We start from the raw sequence: 24676 nt of genomic DNA on the forward strand, positions 1-24676 counted from the left end.
CACCCCCAGCCTTTTTCATATGCTATGCACCCATGGACTGGGGTGAACTGTATATTTTTTCTCCTCTCACTATTATTGTTCCAGATATTTGTACAGGTATTTGACTTCCAGTGGTGCTGATATTGGCATCTTTGCATCAATTTTGCCATTTTGACTTATGCCACAGCAAGATCCTCTGGTAATTTGGTGGGCCAGTCTGTTCTAAAAGGTAAAACCCCTGTATGTTAATAATCAATACAGTACAAAAAGATGGAGTCAAATCACAACAATCGACTACCAGTAGCCAGAGAGCCAACGGACTGGGTCTGCATGAGCTGGTCCTCTCCATAGATGCCCAGATTAATCAAAGAAGATCATTAATTCCTATAATTGATTTTAGGGCCACAATAGGAAGACACAGGGGGCAATCCAGTCAGGGGCTCAAGGCATACGTCATATTTGTGAGCTTTAACGCTTTCAAGGGACTGGCCAAGATTTGGTCGGATAGTGGACTTTAGGCAGATATGGGGTATGGCTTGGAATAGAATTTAGTATTGTATAATCTTAGTTATTGGGGCCCACAACCAAGGCACCCAGGCAGGTGCTGCATAGAGTTGCCACCCAACTGGTATTTTACAGGCCTCATTGGTAAGACCAGCCAAGCCCAGGGCCAGTATTACAAATATCCTGGTAATGTTTTGACACCAGTGAACTGTGATCCTCAGGCGGGAAAGAAGGTCCTGATAATGAAATAGTATGGTGTCCCATGATTTCTGATATTTGCTTGCCCTTCTTCTTGCCCCACATGGGCTAGGCTATAAGCCATGTCTATACTTAGAATCCTGTACCGGACGCTGCTCCAGGTTGCAGAGGCTCATGTGTTGATTGTCCACTTCCAACAACAGAATATGTGACATGGAATTAGTCCTAATCTCTGCAGACAGTCGGATCACAAGCTGAGCTGCAGTGCAAAACTCTTGGCAGCACAAAACCCCGAGAGACAAGATACCAATGCAAAATAAAGGGGATACCGTCGTCATAATAAAACCTGTAAACTCTTCCCTGGAAGCAAAATTATGCATGATTAAAGAAAGAAAAAATACTGCCGAAGGAGAAGGGTGGGTTCATGCGGGATTTTAGTTTGCCTTTAAATGGCCACTAATCAGTATATTTTGTTTTTTGTTGCAGGTTTTCACTGGCATATTTACAGCTGAAATGATTTTCAAGATCATTGCCTTAGATCCATACTATTATTTCCAGCAGGGCTGGAATATATTCGATAGCATCATTGTTTGCTTAAGTTTAATGGAATTGTGCCTCGCCAGCATGGGAAATCTGTCCGTCCTTCGCTCCTTCAGATTGGTAATTTATTTTAGTCTGCTATTTTCCCCAAACAGATGAATATTAGTAGTTACATATGTTAATAACATAGCGCTGATTATAAGCTATTTTTACCGGGGCACAATCACTCCTGGGGGGGGTAAACCAAGGAAAAATGTCTATGCAAAGGATATGGAAAGAATTGGAACTGGACCTCACAGATTTATGCTGCAGCTGTGGAGTAGTGGTGTAGTAGCAGTAGTAGTAGTGTATAGTAAAGTAATATGGTGTCAGACATAGTTTATTTTTAAAAAGGGGGCATTTTCCATTTAAAAGTTACCTCCTAATTGACTTGTTCTGATCATTATTTTCCATGAATTCATGGACATTATTATTATTGTTTATTCTACATATCATAAAGCACCAGCAAACTATTACAAGAGGTAAATAAGGCTTTGCTTACTAGAGAATGGAGGGTAGAAAACACTAGGGGGTCCATTTACTTAGTTCGAGTGAAGGAATAGAATAAAAAAAACTTCGAATTTCGAATGTTTTTTTTTGGCTACTTCGACCATCGAATGGGCTACTTCGACCTTCGACTAGGACTTTGAATCGAACGATTCAAACTAAAAATCGTTCGACCATTCGATAGCCGAAGTACTGTCTCTTTAAAAAAAAAAAAAAACCCTAGTTCGCCACCTAAAACCTATCGACGTCAATGTTAGCCTATGGGGAAGGTCCCCATAGGCTTTCTAAGCTTTTTTGGGTCAAAAAAAAATCGTTTGATCGATGGATTAAAATCCTTATTCGAAAAATCGTTTGATCGATGGATTAAATCCGATATTCGAAGTCGAAGGATTTCCATTCGGCAGTCGAATATCGAGGGTTAATTAACCCTCGATATTCGACCATCAGTAAATTTGCCCCTGGGGGGGTATATTTATCAAAGAGTGAAGTTAGAGTCCACTAGTGTGATATTCTGCCACTTTCCATTCATTTCTATGGGATTTTTAAAAGAGTATTTATCAATGGGTGAAAGTGAAAGTTCATCCTTTGATAAATACGCCTTTCAAAATCCCATAGAAATGAATGGAGAGTGGCGGAATTTCACACTAGTGGACTGTGGCGATCTCTAACTTCACTCTTTGATAAATATACCCCCAAGTTTGAGCATGTGCAAGGAGTCCACAAACTGGTAGATATGGCATTCAATATGTCTACAGTCCATATTTCTTTAGGAAACCCTTGTGTAGAAACCATGCATATATATTTAAGCATGAACTTCGCCAGTAGAGAACTCACCAAATTGAGTAGGTGGCCCAGATGCTCCTGCCCCAGGCCCTCAGCTCAGGGGAGTGGACAAACCGAGTATAGAGAAGTAAAATACTGGAGCAAGGCACTCAAAAGATCACGCATGGATCAGACGGATGTAGAATAAAAACAGAAATCTTTATTAGTATAAACTACTCATGCCTGACGCGTTTCGTGTCAAAGACACTTATGTGTCATAGAAACCATGAACCCTACTAAATAATGTTGTTTTTTTTTTTTTACAAGTTCTACTCTTCAAAGCCTTGGCCAACATTAATACTCATGAAATAATCATGATATCAATAGTCATGAATAATCATCAATAATCAATAAGATAATCATGAAATCATTGGGTATATGATTCTATAGCCCATATTCCTTTGAAACCCTAGCATAGAAGCCAATCACTCTACTCAATGGTGTCTTTTTTATAGCTTCTAGTCTTCAAAGTAGCAAAGCGTCTGCCAATGTTACTGCTCTTTTCAAAGTCATTGGGAAGTTAGTTATGGGCAGATTTATCTAAGGTCGAATTTATGTGAATTAGTTTTTACTCTAATGAATTTTTAATATACTCACAACTCGAATGGGAAGTTATTTAAGAAAAAATTAGAACATCTAATATTCGACCAGAAAATTTGAATTGAGTTCAAATCGTACAAATCGAGTAAACTCGAATGTCAGGAAGGCCATAAACATATTCAAATGGCTCAACGGACCTCTGCCATTGACTTGTAAATTAACTCGGCAAGTTTTAGGTGGCGAATATTCGAATTAGAACCAATTCCATGGCCGAGGGTGTGATAAATCTTACATTCAAATGGGGGGAATAAAATTCGAATGTGTGAATTTTGACACCAAAAAACTATTTCAAAATTCTAATTCAAATTTACTATTCGACCCTTAATAACGCTGCCCCTTAGTGTAGAATACATGCACTTTGCTTTTACAGTTTTCAATCTACAGATTCTCAAAGTCTTGGTGACCATTAAATATCTAATCAAAATCATTGGGAATTCAATTGCAACCATTGAATATGTCCATAATTGACAGCACACATTTTTTGAGGAAAACCTACTGTAGACACCATTACTTTTTTGAGTTTTCAAATTGTGTTAGCCAACATGAAATCAGTGGGAATTTAGTTGGGGAACTCAAATTGAATATGCCCATAGCCCATATTCCTGAGTAAGTCTTGGTGTTGAACTAATACTCTACTCAATCATGTCTTTTTTTTAACAGCTTCGAGTCTTCAAATTGGCCAAGTCTTGGCCAACGTTAAACACTCTCATCAAAATCATCGGAAATTCAGTTGGAGCCCTTGGAAATCTAACCCTTGTCTTGGCAATCATCGTCTTTATCTTTGCCGTGGTTGGAGTGCAGCTTTTTGGCCAGAATTATATGAGATGTGTCTGTAAGATCAGCGATGATTGCCAGCTCCCTCGTTGGCACATGAATGACTTCTTCCACTCCTTTCTTATTGTTTTCCGTGTTCTCTGCGGAGAATGGATAGAGACCATGTGGGATTGCATGGAGGTCGCTGAGCAACCCTTGTGTATTCTTGTCTTCATGCTGGTCATGGTCATTGGAAATCTTGTGGTAAGTTTGCTTCATTTATCCTTAATAGGGAATTGCTGTTGCACTGTGCACTCTTCAACAGTGGACATTGTTATCAACAAGTATTCATGGTAAAACAACTGATTTACATGAAACAGCTGAAAGTTAACATTCCTTTTATATGCACATTGTGTGGGGTCCTTAAAGGAATTGTTCAGTGTATAAAATAAAAACTGGCTAAATAAATAGCCTTTGCAAAATAAAAAATGTTTCTAATATAGTTAATTAGGCAAAAATGTAATGTATAAAGGCTGGAGTGACTGGATGTCTAACATAATAGCCAGAACACTACTTCCTGCTTTTCAGCTCTCTTGGTTTACACTGATTGGTTACCAGGCAGTAACCAATCAGAGACTTCAGGGGGGGCCACATGGGTCATATCTGTTACTTTTGAATCTGAGCTGAATGCTGAGGATCAATTGCAAACTCACTGAACAGTTATGTCCCATGTGGCCCCCCTTCAAGTCGCTGACTAACTCAGAGTTAGAGAGCTGAAAAGCAGGAAGTAGTGTTCTGGCTATTATGTTAGACATCCATTCACTCCAGCCTTTATACATTACATTTTTGGCTAACTAACTATATTAGAAATTTTTTTTATTTTGCACAGCCTATATATTTACCCAGTTTATTTTGTAACACTAAACTGTTCCTTTAAGTGGGGCAGTAGCATGTCTAAGTCTCAACGGGTTGGTTTAAAGGGGTTGTTCATAGGCTTGTGCAGATTTGACCCGTTTTATTTCGCCACAAATTCGCTGCCAGTGAAATATCGCTGACGCCCATTAAAGTCCATGCGCTACAATTTTTTTTGACGCGCAACGCCATACATGTCTATGGGCGTCATTTCCACCGCAAAACAAGGCGAAAAAAATCGCCCATCCCTTCACCTCCCTACACTTTTTCAGTTCAGTTGTTTTCAGATAGATCATCAGAAATAAAGACTTTTTCCAATTACTTTCTATATTCTATGTGTAACTGTTTTTCTAATATTGAAGTGTAAAGTGTCATTTTTCACCTTCTATAGCAGCTCTGGGAGGGGGGTCGCCGACCCTGTAAACTGTTTTAAATTGATATATTTAGTTGATACATTTCTTATCTCTGTCTCTGTTGAGCAGAATCTCTGGGTTTCATTACAGGCAGCTGTTAGACTTGATACAATAGTTGCTGATACTCCAGAGATGCTGCTGAGAAATGGATCAACTAAATGTTGCCAAATTGTAACCTGAATTACAGAGTTGACAGATTGAAGCACTAGAGACAGGGACATTAAACTTAAATTTTTTTAAAAAAAACACCAAAAAATGGAAAGTGTTTGAAAAAAAAGGCTTTATTTCTGGGGAACAATCTGAAAACAATTGAACTGAAAAAAGTGTTTGGAAGGTGAACAAGCCTGCCAGTAGATCGAGGGGGTTATTTATCAAAATCCGAATTTTCTGAGTTTTTAATTGAAAAAGGTCTGACCAAACTTTTTTACTTTATTTATTATAAAAAAAGCAGGAATTAATTGGTTCGTTAAAAGCCCCAAAAAATTGTTTGTAAAATGGATTATATTTTTTTTTGTTTTTTCCCAAATTGTAAGTTTTTTCGGATTTTTGCCATAAATGTCCAAAATAATCAGATTTTCGAGCTAATTCCAGTGCAGACCACAGAAATGTGAAAATAGGATAGGGACCTCTCCCATTGACTTATATAAAACCTCTGCAGGTCTGAGATGCCGGATCTTCAGATTCTAACTTTTTGCAGCCTCGGGTTTAATAAATCCTGAAAAATGTGAGTTTTTTTTCCACTAAATATTCAGATGTGATAGTAAAAAAATCTAAAATTTTTCAAGTTTTTGGCATTCTGACTTTGATGAATAATCCCCGGAAAGATTTAAACTTGAGATTTGAAACTTGTCCCCCTCCAGTTCACGATTAGTTGGAAGTGCTTCTCAACACAAGGGATTCTGGGAGTTGTAGTACAGTAAGGCCACTGCTTTGACATTTAAATCATATTCCAACTAGAGGGAAAACAGAAATCATGTAGAATTGCCAGTTGCCCCCGTCAGACAATACAGCACTTGAACAGAAATTGAGGCTTACTTCTCGGGACCCCCCATTTATCAAAGACTCTAATTTTTTTTAATTTAAGCTTATACCGCCACTTGGCAGCCAACATATACAGATGTCTTTTCTGTACTTATAAAAGCCTGGGATCAATTAAAGTATTTATTTCCTTTCACAAAACAGTTCCCTATTGGTAGAACAGTGGGTGTCCTGATGTAAAGGCACAGCTTCCTAGAGGCTTACGTATCACAAATGAAGTCCTCCCCTCCTGCGACCCCACACACCCCCTCTCGGCTCTGCTAATCCCACATCTCTCACCCCACCGCTCTGGGTTTTGTTCTTTTCTAAAATTGGCCGGCAGATTGTTAGTCATAGGTAGAGCAAAGAAATCACTTTCAATTAGTCAGTAGTATTCAGATTTAGCCCTCAATATGTTACCTGGAATCCTTTCAATAGTTTTATTTGTGCTTGGTTTGTCATATTGTGCCTTAGCTGTGCCAGTCCCTAAAGCCTCCCTATTGGAGTGCTGTGCAAAGTGCAAGAGCAATGCAATCAATATCTGCCTATGTAACACGCTTGCTATGATGGGTAAATAAAGACATTCCTTTAGCTAACTTTCCCTACCCCACCTTGGGCTTCTCTAGTGAAGTGTGGTCACCTTTCATTCACTCATAGTCACCCAGATATTTGATCCCCATTGTAAGCAGCAGTCCTACCCTGCTTTATGGCTGAGATTCTAGCTATCTGTATAACAGAGCATTCTGTCCCAGTGGCTGCACAGATCCTATCTGATCCCCATTGTAAGCAGCAGTCCTGTCCTGCTTTATGGCAGCTGAGATTCTAGTTCTCTGTATAATAGAGCATTCTGTCCCAGTGGCTGCACAGATCCTATCTGATCCCCATTGTAAGCAACTGTCCTGTCCTGCTTTATGGCAGCTGAGATTCTAGCTATCTGTATAACAGAACATTCTGTCCCAGTGGCTGCACAGATCCTATCTGATCCCCATTGTAAGCAGCAGTCCTGTCCTGCTTTATGGCAGCTGAGATTCTAGCTATATGTATAACAGAGCATTCTGTCCCAGTGGCTTCACAGATCCCATCTGATCCCCATTGTAAGCAGCAGTCCTGCCCTGCTTTCTGGCAGCTGAGATTCTAGCTATCTGTATAACAGAGCATTCTGTCCCAGTGGCTGCACAGATCCTATCTGACCCCATTGTAAGCAGCAGTCCTGTCCTGCTTTATGGCAGCTGAGATTCTAGCTATCTGTATAACAGAACATTCTGTCCCAGTGGCTGCACAGATCCTATCTGATCCCCATTGTAAGCAGCAGTCCTGCCCTGCTTTATGGCAGCTGAGATTCTAGCTATCTGTATAATAGAACATACTGTCCCAGTGGCTGCACAGATCCTTTCTGATATTCACCCAAGCTCGCTCTCTTCTGCCAACAATTTCTATTTGAATATTTCATGGCTTTTGAGTTTAGCCTTTGTTCTGCGTTACAGATGCAGAAACGACCCTTTTACAGTAGAATAAATGGCACCTTCCCCCCCCCCCCTTACATTTATATTTTCCCCCAGTGACATCTTCAGGATTTTAATTGTATAAGCCTTTTTTTTCATTCTTTTTTTTTTATTGCTGGAAATATGCTCTCTTTGGAATAAAGAATCACAATGTAAATTTCCTGCTCAATCTGCACAAAAATGTAACCGCACTTTACAGTTCGGTTTCGGGAGCTCGGCACCGCACCCCGGCAATTTAGTGCACAATACCACAGATTAAGGCTTCACGGGGCACAATGCATTATGGATCAAAGGAGTCAGCGTGTGGCCTCCATTTTTGAAACACTCCTCTTATTACCGTTTGTTCAATATGAATGCTCACTCCCACTCACTCAGAGTGGCACCATACAAAAAAAAAAATGTTCCGAGGCTGGTGGCTTGTTTCCTAGCACAGAATATGAACGTTAAATATATATATATATATATATATCATTTTTTTTCTCCAAATGTCTATTTATGACCAGGCCTATTTCTGACGACTTTTTGTGCTTGAATAGACGCCAGTGAATTTACCTGACCATATGTCACATCCATCAGCCAGGTAAAAAATTGTCTGGCTTTTCTGTATGGAGAAGGCATAAAAGTATCATTCAGTCTCGGAACAATTGCGGCTTTTTCTCCAGGCGTACTTTGTAGCAAAGGTTATCTGTGGTGTGTGTAATTGCAACAAGTGTCGCTTCTGAGTCGCTCTATTTTTCCCCCTCTTTGTTTCCCTTTAAAAAAAAAAAAAAAAATGAAAACAAAACTGAGTGTGTGACAATGGAAGCAGATATGACAACATGTGACCCTTATCGGAGGACCGAGCGATCAATTTTATAGATGTTTGCGGAGGAGAACAAATCAAGTTGTTTATTTTGAAAATTTCACAACAAAAAATAAACGGCGCTGGGTGTGAAATACGACGAGAAAAAAAAAAACATGAGACGATGCTCGGTTCCTTTATTCCTGCCCTGAAATGTACTGCCTGGGTCCAATCAATACAACGGAAACATCCATCGTCTGAAGGAAATAAAAACAGCCCCCTGGAAAAATATGTATTAACTGCTATGTGGCTTGATTTCACATACATGTCACGTGTCAAACACCAGGAATAATTATTAAGTATATCTTTAGACTTTGGGCTTAGTGATGTCAGGTTTGTCACATGACTCATTGAAACCTGTATTATAGAAGCAACCCAGCTACTCTATAACATCATGAGAAATCTACTCCAAGTTCACTAGTTAATTATTGGTTATCTATGTACTTGATTGTCATATTGATAAAACTCATTGTGTAGACTTGTGTCTTTATATGGTCACAGAACCCTCAGTGACTTCTAATATCCTTATCATTTACAGTAGGGGGTACATTATCCCTTATAATACATGAGTGATACTCAGAGTTCCCTGTATAACTTAGCCTGCAGCCTTGTGCCTTTATATGGTCACAGAACCCCTCAGTGACTTCTAATATCCTTATCATTTACAGTAGGGGGTACATTATCCCTTATAATACACAAGTGATACTCAGAGTTCCCTGTATAACTCAGCCTGCAGCCTTGTGCCTTTATATGGTCACAGAACAACCCCTCAGTGACTTCTAATATCCTTATCATTTACAGTAGGGGGTACATTATCCCTTATAATACATGAGTGATACTCAGAGTTCCCTGTATAACTCAGCCTGCAGCCTTGTGCCTTTATATGGTCACAAAACCCCTCAGTGACTTCTAATATCCTTATCATTTACAGTAGGGGGTACATTATCCCTTATAATACATGAGTGATACTCAGAGTTCCCTGTATAACTCAGCCTGCAGCCTTGTGCCTTTATATGGTCACAGAACAACCCCTCAGTGACTTCTAATATCCTTATCATTTACAGTAGGGGGTACATTATCCCTTATAATACATGAGTGATACTCAGAGTTCCCTGTATAACTCAGCCTGCAGCCTTGTGCCTTTATATGGTCACAAAACCCCTCAGTGACTTCTAATATCCTTATCATTTACAGTAGGGGGTACATTATCCCTTATAATACATGAGTGATACTCAGAGTTCCCTGTATAACTCAGTCGGCAGCCTTGTGCCTTTATATGGTCACAGAACAACCCCTCAGTGACTTCTAATATCCTTATCATTTACAGTAGGGGGTACATTATCCCTTATAATACATGAGTGATACTCAGAGTTCCCTGTATAACTCAGCCTGCAGCCTTGTGCCTTTATATGGTCACAGAACCCCTCAGTGACTTTTAATATCCTTATGATTTACATTAGGGGGTACATTATCCCTTATAATACATGAGTGATACTAAGAGTTCCCTGTATAACTCAGCCTGCAGCCTTGTGCCTTTATATGGTCACAGAACCTGTCTAGTAGTGATTATACATGCTACTCAATGTTTTTGCATGATACTGCTCTATTACCTTTTCTTACTCTCTCAATTACCTCAACGCTTCCTGATTCACCAATGCTCTGCCATTCACTATAGTTTGCACACAGTTTGCTAAGTGAATGAATGACTCATTGGGTAGAAGCCTACCATCTTCAGTGTAGTGGATGAATTATGAGCATGAGTTTATTTTCCATTTATTTCACTCTAAGCAAAAATGATGAGCTCATGGCTCTCGCTCTGTATGTTTGTACTTGTACATAAGACTGGAGCTGCCATGTGCTACACATTGATAGGAGCATGTCAATACTTTATGCATCCTCTGTATAGAGGACAGTTTATAAGCAGGGTTTATCTTATACAGGTATGGGACCTGTTATCCAGAATGCTTGGGCCTGGGGTTTTCCCGATAAAGGATCTTTCCGTAATTTGAATCTTCATACCTTAAGTCTACTAGAAAATCATGAAAAAAATTGAATAAACCCTATTGGCTGGTTTTGTTTCCAATAAGGATGAATTATATCTTAGTTGGGATCAAGTACAAGGTACTGTTTTATAACTACAGAGAAAAAGAAGTAATTTTAAAAAATTTTGATTATTTGGAAAATCTGGATAATGGATCCCATACCTGTCTGTATGAGGGTTTAGTTTACTGGGTGCATAGAACATTTCTACACTGTTTGTAAGAGAGGGAGATGATTGTTTTGATATCAAAATATGCATATTTTACCATAAAACATAATCAATTGAAGTCATTGCGGCTCATTTATAAACACTGGGCAAATTTGTTCCTGTGCAGTAACCCATGGCAACCATTGCTTTCAGTGTTTAACCTGCAGCTAACTGAAAAAAAGCGAATCACTGATTGGTTGTTACGGTTTTCTGCCCAGGTGCAAATTTGCCCAGTGTTTATAAATGAGCCTCAATTGTTGCCATTATGATATTAATAATGTCCATTTTGCTCTTTTCAGGTGCTAAACCTTTTCCTGGCGTTACTGCTGAGCTCATTCAGCGCAGACAACCTATCAGCCCCAGACGAGGACGGGGAGATGAACAACCTGCAGATAGCCATTGCACGCATCCATCGAGGAATTGGTTTTGTCAAACAATCCATAGTGGACTTCTTTTGTAACTTATTCACCAAGCCCGACAAATCGGCGCAGGCCTTTAAATCCAACCTTTCGACCATAAACCAGAACAACATCAATCTGAACAATCACATTAACACGTCCAACACCCACAAGGAGGATTTCCGGGAAGGGAACAGTACCAACGGGGGCATTTCCAAAAACGGGGAAAAGTACGTGGTCAGCGAGAGTGACGACTACATGACCAATCCTCGTCTGTCTGTCTGTGTGCCCATCGCCTTGGGGGAGTCCGACGTTGAGTTTCACGAGGAAGATGAACAGAGCATTTTCACCGATGTCGAGATCAGTAAAGAGGTAAGTTCCATTGTTTTGGTTCGTCATGCCTGCTAGATGCTACAGGATAGTCCCCGTTATATTTTTATTATTACACCTGTATTCAATGTATTTCATATACAGTTATTGGTTCAGCTCTTTCCTGTAGGTCCAAACCCAACTTACATGTTGCTATGCAGTGGGACCCACCAACTGGCAACAACACTGAGAAGCTTTTGGGGGTACATACCAAGAGATTTTTATGGCCTCCAAACTCATCGAGAGCTCCAGTGACCTACCCTCTCCCAACCTAGACCTGACCCAATCCAACAGGCTGCAATTACTTATATAACTGCACCCTGGCCTGTCCATGATGATAATAACAACATTGGTGGGGAAGGTTCTGGTAGGCACCTTTCCGGAACACCAAAAAGTAGAATCTAAGAGCCCAACATTTAAATAGTACAAAGATGTATTTGACAATATGTATTAAAAAAAAAAGCCTTACGCGTTTTGTGTTGCCAAGGGACACTTAATCATAGACAATAGAGCCTGGATTCTACTTTTTGGTGTTTTGGATTGGTGCCTGCCCACAATTTAAATCTTCTGTGATTTTCCCCTTTGCTGAAGGTCTAGGGCATGAGCACCTGGACCCAGTGTTGAAAGCAATAAGCTTATACTTCTGTCCAAAGATTTCAGCTTCTTGTGGGGAAGGTTCTGGGCCCGCCACCCACTGAAAAAAGTAAAAATCTTCCAAATATGTAGGGATGCACCAATTCCAGGATTCAGTTCGGGATTCAGCCAGGATTTGGCCTTTTTCAGCAGGATTTCGATTCTGCCGAATCCTTGCGCCTGGCCGAATCCTAATTTACATATGTTAATTAGGGGCGGGTAGGGAAATCACATGACTTTTCGTCACAAAAAAATATTTTTTTTTCATTTTTTCTTTTCCTGCCCCTAATTTGCATATGCAAATTAGGATTTGGATTCGGTTCGGTACTCTTTCACCAAGGATTCGGGGATTCGGCCGAATCCAAAATAGTGGATTCGGTGCATCCCTACAAATATGCTGACCTGTGGGTTTTGGATCGGTCTGCACACTACTACTTTAGATTACATCCGAACTGTGGACCCAAAAAAGGGATGGGTTTACCCAAAAGCATGTGATTGTCAGGGTGTAGCTCTGGGTGGTTGGCCTAAGACTTCCCGTTCTTATTCAACTGGTTTATGTAGGCAGAGGCGTAAATGTATTAAAATGGGAGAAATAGATATAATGAATAAGGGATGATGGGAGTTGTAGTCCACATTCAGCTTAAATGGTTTACAATGAAAATACGTCTAAATGTTTATTCTGGTTTTAGCCATTTTGTGGCTCAGTACAGTCTGAGGTTTTAGTCTGACTTGAATAATGTTGAACCTCCAATGTACTGCTGCATTCTTACCAGCGGTGCTCCAGAAGTTGTTGTACTACAACTCCCAGCGTCCTCCAGCAGTCACTGCTTTTTGGCGTGTGTTGGGAATTGTAGTTTAGCTACAGAGAGTGTGTAATGATAACTATCTCTCAGGTGCTAACGTAATGGCTCAACTGAAATGAACCTGACCAAAAAAAATGACAAGCTCTGTAGGGCAGTAGCTAATAAATAAATAAATCTACTTTTAGGTCTGCATTTAAAGGGAAACTAAACTGCATAATATGCTGCCTGCAAACAAGTTTTAAGGCAAACATTCCCCTTAAAAAATTACCTTTCTTAAAGTATTTCATTGTGTATTTTTTGTTGTTATTGAATGATTTATATTTTTGTTCAGCAACTATCTGGTTGCTAGAGTTCAATTTACCCTAGAAACCAGGCAGTGGTATGAATGAGAGAGATTGGAACTCTTTGTTGCCCTTGTGGTTGAATGGCCAGTAATGTTTTCATATATCTGTAACCTTGTATTTAGCTAAGGGGGGCTGAGCAAATATTGGAAGTGCGGGCTTGTACAGAAAAGGTGTGATAACCACAGTGTTAAAGGGGGTTTTTCACCTTCGAATGAACTGTTAGTATGCTGTAGAGAGTGTTATTCTGAGACAATTTGCAATTGGTTTTTATTTTTTATTTGTGAGTTATTTAGCTTTTTATTCAGCAGCTCTCCAGTTTGCAATTTCAGCAATCTGGTTGCTAGGGTACAAATTCCCCTAGCAACCATGCATTGATTTCAATAAGAGACTGGTATATGAATAGGAGAGGAATAAATAGAAAAATAATTCATAAAATGCAATAACTACTTGTGTAGCCTTACAGAGCATTTGTTTTTTTAGAAGGGGTCAGTGACCCCCCCCCCCCATTTGAAAGCTGGAAAGAGTCAGAAGAAGAAGACAAATAATGAACTACTATAAAAAAACTAAAAACTATATAAATAATTAAGACCAATTAAAAAGTTGCTTAGAACCAAATCCATTCAGGTTTTTCCTCCTTATTTATAAATGCACTTTCCTTAAAATTTTGTTTGAGGGAAAATACCCTGAAAAATTTGTGAAAAAAAACAGAATTCTACGAATTTTTCAGATTTTTTCCACCCGAAAACTCAGGCTTTTTATGATTTTTGCCCGAAAACCACGAAATCTTCGAATTATTGCACGAAACCCAGCACAGATCAAAATATCTTCGGGACTTCTCCCATTGACCTATATGCAACCTCCGCAGGTCTGAGATGCCGGATTTTTGAATTCTGACTTTTCCCATCCTTGGGGCATAATAAATCCTGAAATATTCATGTTTTCTTTTCCACTAAAAATGTGTATTTTATACTTAAATAACACAAAATTTTGGGGTTTTTGGATTTCGGAGTTTAGTAATTAACCCTCAAAAAGTTAAACTAAACCTGAACCATTCATTTAAAGACTCAGGATCTTGCAGAACCAGACCAAGTACTGCTGGCAGCCACCCTATTGGGGTTTGTACAGCCCCTACACAGCCCTAGTGAAACTCTCCACTTATTGCCCCTTTTGCCCTGAGATCATACCTCTACCCCTAGATCTGCCCCATGGGATCTCACAGTCATGTGACCTCTACGCGTCGTTCTGGGACCACTGTGGTCTGAACGCAGCCAAAAGCTGGTTGTCAGAACTATACTTGATTCTTTTTAAAATACCCAACAACCCCCCACATTAGATCAAAATCCAAAAATATTCCATTACTGTATCATTCCTTCTAACATTTTGGTAATAAAAAGAGGGACAAAAAAAGTTGCCGTTTTTTTGATCACTCCCAGTTTTGTGGCCACACCCCCTAATTACCCTGTTCATTTCTGTGTTTTCAGTTATTACAGGTGAATTGCCCTTTAAGCTGTAAGGGTTTAAGCACATGGGCAGAGTCTGCCTTCCCCTTGCCTTCCGCCTGCTAAAATGAAAAAATGCCTTCGATTTCCGAAGTCGCACAAATTTCCCCAGATGCCAGTGATTTCTACATTTGTAAATCTGTTCATTCAGCCTGTACTACTACAATGGTACCTGCATACCTGTCACTAATTATCGTTTGCCTCGTCTGCCAATATCCTTTTTCCCAGAACAATTGTGAGGTTGCTCATCCTCTAATATTGTGCACCGGGCTGATCTCTCAAAGGGTTTGCGATTGTTATAAATTACTTATGTGAGAATAAGTAGCCCCAGCCATTGCATCTGTGTTTGGAAGGCAAATATTGACCTTACTCCTCACCTTGTCATTCACCTGCCAATACACATTCACTTGCCCATTTACCTACCCATTCATCTGCCCATACAACTGCCCATACACCTGCCAATACACCTGCCCATATACCTGCCCATATACCTGCCCATTCACCTACTCATTCACCTGCCCATACACCTGCCCATTCACCTGCCCATATACCTACCCATTCACCTACCCATTCACCTGCCCATATACCTACCCATTCACCTACCCATTCACCTGCCCATACACCTGCCCATATACCTGCCCATATACCTGCCCATTCACCTACCCATTCACCTGCCCATACACCTGCCCATATACCTACCCATACACCTGCCCATATACCTACCCATTCACCTGCCCATACACCTGCCCATTCAGTCTGCCCTCCATTGTTAGCTGGGATTTATTTAACATTTCTGTCGGCAAGAAAGGGATGAACAGTCAAAGTAAAACCTTATTTAGTTTATGTGCCTGTGTGATATGGAGGTCACTGTGTCTGGAATAAGGGGGAGAGAAATTCTACTACCAAACATGAAATTCCTGCCTTGACCTGCCTGGTAATATACTAGGGACCCTTAATCCTGTTCTGTATATTCTGTTACCTATAACAAATTCCTCCTGCTGAATTTGGACCTTTAGTATTAGTATCAGAGAATAATGCCAGCCTGCCTTACTATATATAGAGTTTTCATCAAAAGACCATTTAATTGCACTGATATGGAATAGTGGTTCCGCAGCACAGTGCCTGCTGTCCTTATCTCTGTCTTTTTTGTCAGACAATATTGTTCTTACGATTCATAATAAAACTGATTCTTTCCACACATACCTCTGCTTTTAGTGTGGGAGACTGCCATAAAATTGGTATATCACAGTAAAGCAATGAAACGTGCTGCTTTTATTGGTATCTGTGAACTGGAAGTGGTAGGGAAATATCTGGATTGAATATTCTCAAAATATGTAGGAGGGTTCTATCTTCTATAGAGGTAAAGGGCACCACATGCTATGAATATATCCCTGCCTGCCTTAGTATTTACTGGCAGTGGTGTAACTAGATATTACTGGCCCCCAAAATGTCTAGAGGTTGAACTGTTTTACCAATATTTATTGACATTGTATATGAATTAGGGCCTCAAGCGTTCCCTTTATGTCCTGGGCCCCCTGCAGGGTCTGCTTTCTCTGTAGTTATGCCCATGTGTACTACTGAGCTGTCAACATTCAGGCGTAGTCATAGTGGTGTCATTGTGGTACCCATGGCCGTGCCAGTTATCTCTGCATTCTTTCTCAGAGCTGCTTTCCTTGGAAGAATTAGGGTGAGATGGTTCAAGAATACCTGAATTCCTTTTGGGCATTGGTCCCACCATGGCAGCATTGGTTTCCACACTGCTGCCCTCAGTTTTTGGGGGTGTGCTGGGACTTAGTGTGTAGCAACAACCAGGGGCAACAGGTTAAATAACATTTCCATGCACCTTGCAGGATAGCTTCCCACGTACGTCACTTTCCTACTTCCGATGCCAACACTTTCCTATCTTCCCCATGACAGATGTTTCTGTAGGACGTGAGTGCGAGGCTGATGCCTTCTGACAGTTCTGAGGGGTCCCCTTCCATCACCTACTTCTCCATGCCACTCATATTCTCTATTTCATTAGGATTTCATCACGCCACAGTGCAAGGGGGACGCAAACATTTCTTAGAACTTCAAAAGCAAACTCTCACCTCTAATATTGGTTTTAACAGTCTGTTCCCCTGGGAGTAGTTTTAGTCATCCAACTGGAGATATTTCAGTGCAGTGCCTAGTAAATACAATATATATATATATACTCTATATCATATATATGTTCACACACATGCTCAGTAAATGATCAAGGCCTAAATGATCCTGTGTTTTGACGTTCAAATGTTGGGAGGTATGCACAAGCCTTTCATGGAGGGTTATGGAGTATTTTCCCCCCCAAGTCTAGTAATCAATAGCAACCAACCAGGTAATACTTAGCTCACATGACAGCACTTACTTACTGCACTAACAGCAGTCTATAGGTTAATGTACCAAGCTGAGCCCGTAGCAGAGGCGTAACTACAGAGGAAGCAGACCCTGCGGCTGCAGGGGGGCCCAGGAGGTAAAGGGGGCCCCATGAGGCTCTCATTGATGAGCAATTTCAACATATATTATTAAAACAGGAAAAACACTGGATATGTTGGGGGCCCTAAAATTAATTTGCTGTGGGGCCCAGCAACATCTAGTTACTCCACTGGCCTGTAGATTTCTCTACTAAATACAGCCTGTAGCAGTCCCAGTAGATATATGCTAGTCAGATAATAATAAATGCACTAGCAACAATCCATAAATACATTTATTTCATATCTACACCCCTGATATATTTAGCTTGTTGTTTTTATATTGTATAACATACGTTGACTTCTTTCACAGCATAATTCTCTTTCAGCCTTGCTGTACCTATCTCTGTATTCCATCTCCTTCATTTCTTATTAAACCTTTACAGCTTAATACGTGCCTTGTAACTTGAAACAAAACATGACCGTGCCGTGGTTATACTGCTGGTTTTGTACCTGGAGAAAGGCTGCTGCTGTTGCTACATTTCATGAGTTAATGCTCACTTTGTTGGAGAGTGGTAGACAGGTAGATACAGATACATAGACAGATACAGACGTATACAGGATAGCATGTTGAAATATGTCAAAGTAGGAATGTATAAACTCATGTTTAAAATATATCCCTCTCCTATAAATTATAATGATATCAGAAGTCACTGAGGGGTTCTGTGACCATATAAAGGCACAAGGCTGCAGGCTGAGTTATACAGGGAACTCTGAGTATCACTCATGTATTATAAGGGATAATGTACCCCCTACTGTAAATGATAAGGATATTAGAAGTCACTGAGGGGTTGTTCTGTGACCATATAAAGGCACAAGGCTGCAGGCTGAGTTATACAGGGAACTCTGAGTATCACTCATGTATTATAAGGGATAATGTACCCCCTACTGTAAATGATAAGGATATTATAAGTCACTGAGGGGTTCTTTGACCATATAAAGGCACAAGGCTGCAGGCGGAGTTATACAGGGAACTTTGAGTATCACTCATGTATTGTAAAGGGAAATGTACCCCCTACTGTAAATGATAAGGATATTATAAGTCACTGAGGGGTTGTTCTGTGACCATATAAAGGCACAAGGCTGCAGGCTGAGTTATACAGGGAACTCTGAGTATCACTCATGTATTATAAGGGATAATATACCCCCTACTGTAAATGATAAGGATATTAGAAGTCACTGAGTGGCCCTATGACCATATAAAGGCACAAGGCTGCAGGCTGAGTTATACAGGGAACTCTGAGTATCACTCATATATTATAAGGGATACTGTACCCCCTACTGTAAATGATAAGGATATTAGAAGTCACTGAGGGGTTCTGTGACCATATAAAGACACAAGGCAGCAGACTGAGTTATACAGGGAACTCTGAGTATCACTCATGTATTATAAGAGATAATGTACCCCCTAATGTAAAGTATAGGTAGCTACTCAGTGACTTTGTATATCCTTATATTTGCACTAGAAGTTACATTCTGTAATTTACGAAACAGAATATATAATGCTAATGTATAATGCATAAGGTATATAATGCAAATATTTTTTAAAAATATTCTTTCATTCATCTATTACACTTAAATAAGGTGCTAGACACTTAAAGGGACACTCTTGAATGTAGAACTGTCCTTTACAGTTTCTTCCTGTCCAGCCAAGCTCAGTACTAAGCAGACCCGTGTGTAGAGTCTGTGTATGCAAATATATTAAAAACATCAGCCTCAGACACAAATATGCATTCAGGCATTGCTCGTGCAGACCACCCCTTGGAAATGAGTGTTGAAAGCTATGGAACATTCCTCTTCTAATATTAAGTGTCAGTGTAATGCCGTGTAATCCCTACTTCCTCTGTCACCTTTAAACATATTGTAGAGAGCAAATAGCAGCGGCCACAAAACACTGAGCTGCAACTAATACAATAGAAGCGTATGGAGGGGAAAAGAGATACCCAACAGCAGGTTTTCTCTTGATTTTTAGCTACTAATTGATTTTTAGTTTTTTTTTCACGGATAATGGATAACTTTCCGTAATTTGGGTCTTCATACCTTATGTCTACTAGAAAATCATGTAAACATTAAATAAACCCAAGAGTCTGGATTTGCCTCCAATAAGGATTATTTATATCTTAGTTGGGATCAGGCACAAGCTACTGTTTTATTATCACATAGAAAAAGGAAATCATTTTTAAAAATTTGGCTAAAAAATAGACAGCCTTTCTGGGATAATGGATCCCATACCTGTACTATTATAAACAAAGGGAAAGAAAGAAAGAGGGTGGTAAAATGCTGGGAATCTTTCCATGTGGTCCCACATCGCCCAGTAGAATCAAGCCCTTTGCGGTGCCAAATTCGACTAATAAGGTTGCGGAAAGGAACATTCAGTTGTAGGAAGATGCGGCTTTCCCCATTGAGTCTCCTTTCATGGTCAGACTTACTGGAGCTTCAGACCATGACCCCACTGAAGTCATAGTTATCCAAAGCATTCCCTGCCGATACTCTTCTCTGTGTTGAAGGGGAGTCATGGCATAGGGCCAGAACATGAAGTCACACAAATATGTGACAAACTACATTTTAAACGCCACTGTGGAACGCAGAGTGAGCTTGTGGCCCCTTTTCTTCCCATTGCTAGGCCAAGGCTAAGGCAGCACACGTGACAAATCATTAGATAGGACTGAGGAATGGGAATGCAGGATAGAAGGTCAGTATAATGGGCAAGCTTGGAGCTGTAGTTCAGCAGCTGGGTTGCCATATCTTAACTACACCTTAATTATATATACTTTTATTTTTTTTTATTATTTTTTTACATCTCTCCCTGTTTTTGTAGGACTGTCCCACATTGAAGGCTAAAAAGAGGTGGACTTAAGTCCCCTCTCTGGTTGTGTAGTGCTTTTTAGGAACAGAATCCAACCAAGTTACTTTAAAGGGTGGAATTTGATAAACCCAAAAAGATTCTAAAACACAATCTCAAGGTATGCTGAGGTCCTGCTGGTACTGGGCAAGTCGGGCGACCCTTGTGTATGAGAGGGGACGAAGGAAGTTATGACTGTATATGGTTCTCCCAAGAGGAGATACAGGAACATAAGATAGAAACAGGGGCAGCTCAAGCTCCATATACTGTATTGTCACCTGGGAAGGGGTTGCAAAGAAAAAGATGAGAGCTTGCACTTGGACAATTTCTTCCTTCACATGTTCTGAGCAAGTTAGAATGGGTAGAGCCTCCAGTGGTTTTAACCAGAAAGAATGGACCCCTAATTGTCCAAGTGGTGTGGGCTGTCTGCTTGTGAGTACCCTCAGCTGCTTGTGGAATGGTTTTGATTTGTAACAGCATTGTCATGCAGTCTTGTATTTCCTATATTTTCTGGAAGCCTTCTGCTTTAAAGGAGAACTAAAGCTTAATTAAAGAAGTAGCTAGAAATTTTATACATGATGTTTTGTGCTTCTGTACCAGCCAAAGGCAACCACAGCCCTTTAGCAGTAAAGATCTGTGTCTCCAAAGATGCCCCAGTAGCTCCCCATCTTATTTCTGCTGATTCACTGCGCATGCTCTGTGCTGCTGTCACTTACTGAGCTTAGGGAGCCACTCACAATATACAGTACACATAGAATAGAAATGTCACAATATAAGGCTGATTAGTAATTAATACACATAATTACTACATGGCAGCACAGAAACCAGTGCAATTAGCATCAGAATTTAATAATCAGCAAACCTGTAGCATCAGCTTATATTACAGGGGGAGCTCATTTTCTGCTGGATAATTAGTGACGAGCCCTAAGCTTAGCTTCTCAACAGCCAATCAGAGCCCACTGAGCATGTGAGTGTCACAGGCACTTTCCAAGATGGTGACCCCCTGTGACAAGTTTGAAGTCCTGGATCATTGCTGCTATTGACAAGCTGAAACTTTAGCCTCGTGCAATAAGTTCACTATATAAAATCTGTCATTTTAAGCCATATTCATTTTTAGGGCTTAGTTCTCCTTTAAATGTCTGCTTTGTGCTACATCTCTGAGCTTTCACTTTGGAGCCAGTGCATAAAATACATTTGTGCATCTCAGTCATTAAGGATAAAGTGACCACATGACATTATAGGTCAGGGTGACCTGTTTTTTAGGGCCCAGAAAACAAGGCATTAAAAGATCATTTAAATACTACTCTTCCCTGTTAGAAACTGCAGTTAAACAACTTAATGAAGCCTAGAATGGGCTTTATAGGGAAATCATGATGTGAGGGTGCAGAATGGCTAATGACGCTTCTATGTGTGAATATTAAATACATCCAACAGAGTACATTTATTTTATTAGTCATATTGTGCAAACATGTTACAATAAAGGCTGGCAGTACAGAGAATATCTGCAAGATTTGCTTGCCTTCCTTTGCATACATTTGTAGAGAGGCTGCAAAAGACCAGGAGTCGGACTTAATGGTTTACTTGGCAATGCACCTTGTGGTGCCTACGATGCATATCAATACCTGTCTTGTATCTTATGCAGCTAATGTGAATGTCGTTACAGGTGCAGCATTGCCCTGCCCAGTCTTAGTTATATTAATATTTTCCTGTAATGATTTCAACAAAATAACATAAAAACCCCGTACTTTTCAGCACATGAAAATGACAATGGTACCACTTCCCCATTCACCCTGACCTGTCCACTTAAAAGATAATTAAACCTTTAAAACAAGTGGATGTATAATGGATGAGAGTGCTATTCTAAGCACTTTTGCAATGTACATTATTATTTATTTTGTTTTTATTTCAAGATATTAAGGGATACATGTACTGTTAATATGAATAAATTTTGTTACAACAGCGCCACCTGCTGGTCAGTTTCTCACCAGTCTGACCACCAAGTAGTCAAGGAAGTTGTCAGGAAATTCTGGACAGATTATTTGGAGGTTTGAGAAAAAACTGGGTGCTGCACCAATGCCTTGATGTTATGTCCAATTCAGCCAGACCCCATCCTTCTTTCCCCATGTTCTGTTCACCATAGGATTAGGAAGTGTCCTGGGAAAAGGGAGAAGGATGGCGGCTGCATTGGGTAATGGATAGAAATCTCTTGCAGACAGAGAAGTATTGATCTTGTCTGGGTGATTATGTTACGGAGCATTCTTGGGACATCTGGCCTAAAATACCGTGCGTCTGGATATATTATTTTATAAAGAAGTCAGGAAATCAGGACCAGCCTTTCACATTTGATAAATATGCCAGAAAAAGTGGATAGTGTCATAACAGACATGACGTTTGTTCCAGATCTAGTAACCCATAGCAACCAATTAGAAGGATGATTCCCGACAGCAAAGCGGAAAGTACGGTAAATGCTTCCTATTGATTGCTCAGGGTTAGTAGAACTGGACTAGTCGCGTTACCAATATTTTTTAATTTTGGCCAGTCGTGTATTTACCCTTTCTTTGTATTTTTTGTTGGCAGAAGCAGGATGACAGTATATCGGAGTGCAGCACAGTGGACCTGAGAAAATCCAGGGAGCTGATTGAGCAACTTCCAGAATCGGCAGAGGAATTAGCGGATCCGGAAGATTGCTTCACCGAGGGTAATCCAACTTTTTAATTCTGTTATTAACCCCAGCCCAGGGTGTAATTGAATGTGTTTTCCCTCCTCTGCCATTCCCAGGAGTTGTAGTTAGACACCAAGCAGTTAAGCTAAGGATGCACCGAATCCACTATTTTGGATTCGGCCGAATCCCCAAATCCTTTGTGAGAGATTCGGCTGACTACCGAACCAAATCTGAATCCTAATTTGCATCTGCAAATTAGGGGCAGGTAAAACTTCATTGTTTTGTGACGAAAAGCCACGTGATTTCCCTTCTTGCCCCTAATTTGCATATGCATTTGCATATGCAAATTAGGATTCTGATTCAGTTCGGCCAGGCACAAGGATTCGGACAAATCCTAATCCTGTTGAAAAAGGAGGAATCCTGAACCAAATCCTAGATTCGGTGCATTCCTAATTTGCATATGCAAATTAAGAAGTTGGCATATGCAAATTAGGAATTTTGCATATGCAAATTAGGGCCAGGTAAAGAAAAAATGTTTTAACTTCCTTTGTTTGTGACAAAAAGTCACGTGATTTACCTTCCTGCCCATGATTTGCATATGCAAATTAGGATTGAGATTCAGTTTGGCCAGGCACAAGGATTCAGCCAAATCCGAATCCTGTTGAAAAAGGCAGTATCCCAGCCGAATCCTAAACCGAATCCTGGATTCGGTGCATCCCTACGTCAAATTCATTGATTTTCTGTGGCACAACAGCACTGAACTCTAATACCCACCTGAATCATTGATCCCTAACACAGATGGCATCGGTGCCAATCGATAAAAAGAACAATTTATAAAAAAAAAAGTCCAATTTATGTTATAAAGCAAAATATCCATTGTGACCTTTAAGACTGGATATGAAGCACTGTATGGATTGTTCTTTTGTTGCACAAGTCATTCACTGTGGACTGATGGGTATTCCCAGAATCCTCTGCTACTGATTTGCCTTGATATTCAGTCCACCAGTCTCACAGATATAGGAGCACAATTCAGGGAATGTATTTAAAATACACATTTGATCCGTGGAGCCTTAAAGCCTAATAAAAGAGGGGCAAATTGATAGATCTCTTGGTATAATTTCCTTTCTCTTCTCATCGGCTGCAATAAGCTACACATAGTTGTGGTCTGTATCCTGCAGCGCCCTCTGCTGGTCCCTTTTAATGTGAGACAACAAACTCTTTCATCTGCTCTCACCTGTATATTACCTGTCAACTAAAGGGCACATGAACTTTACATGGTGGGCCCCATTTATTAAACCTAGAGTTATTCTTGACCAAGTTTTAGGGGAAAACTAAATTTTTTCATGGAAAAAAATAAAAACTCGAATTTTAGAGATTTATCCCCAAAAAAATCCGAATCCCAAACCTGTTGAGGTCATGTAGAAGACAAGGGCAGATGTCCCCGAAGTTGTTTCTTGACACCGTGTTCTGCGCTGGATAATCAGAAAAAGTTCGCAGTGTTGTTGCTCTGATTTTTTCAAGAAAAATGATTAAAAAATGTTTTAATTAAAAACATAATTATTGATAAATTCGTTAAATTCGTGGAAGGGAGTTTGGTCTACTTTGTTTTCACAAAAAACAGAGTTTTAGTAAATCAGCCCCTTATAGGGGTTTTTGTAGAATCGGAGATGTGCCATGATTCAGTTCAGCATATGCTTTAGCTCCACAGATGTTGCTAGACTTCAAAACCCAGCTAGCTTCTAGGCACATGGCTTGAATCTTG

The 24676-nt window shown here is 40.1% G+C and overlaps 1 protein-coding gene across 4 annotated transcripts in view; it reads left to right on the forward strand.

Moving 5' to 3' along the window:
- The window catches only part of LOC108718723 (sodium channel protein type 5 subunit alpha), a 220458-nt gene that overhangs the window by 137776 nt on the left and 58006 nt on the right, over window positions 1–24676 (forward strand). For all 4 annotated transcript variants that reach the window (XM_041565779.1, XM_041565781.1, XM_041565780.1 and 1 more), the window contains exons 15-18: window positions 1168–1341; window positions 3850–4206; window positions 11175–11645; window positions 22830–22950. In XM_041565779.1, the coding sequence (XP_041421713.1) occupies window positions 1168–1341; window positions 3850–4206; window positions 11175–11645; window positions 22830–22950 (1123 nt within the window). The remainder of the gene's footprint in view (window positions 1–1167; window positions 1342–3849; window positions 4207–11174; window positions 11646–22829; window positions 22951–24676) is intronic.

Source organism: Xenopus laevis, chromosome 6L, assembly GCF_017654675.1.
Source record: "Xenopus laevis strain J_2021 chromosome 6L, Xenopus_laevis_v10.1, whole genome shotgun sequence".
Lineage (NCBI taxonomy): Eukaryota > Metazoa > Chordata > Amphibia > Anura > Pipidae > Xenopus > Xenopus laevis.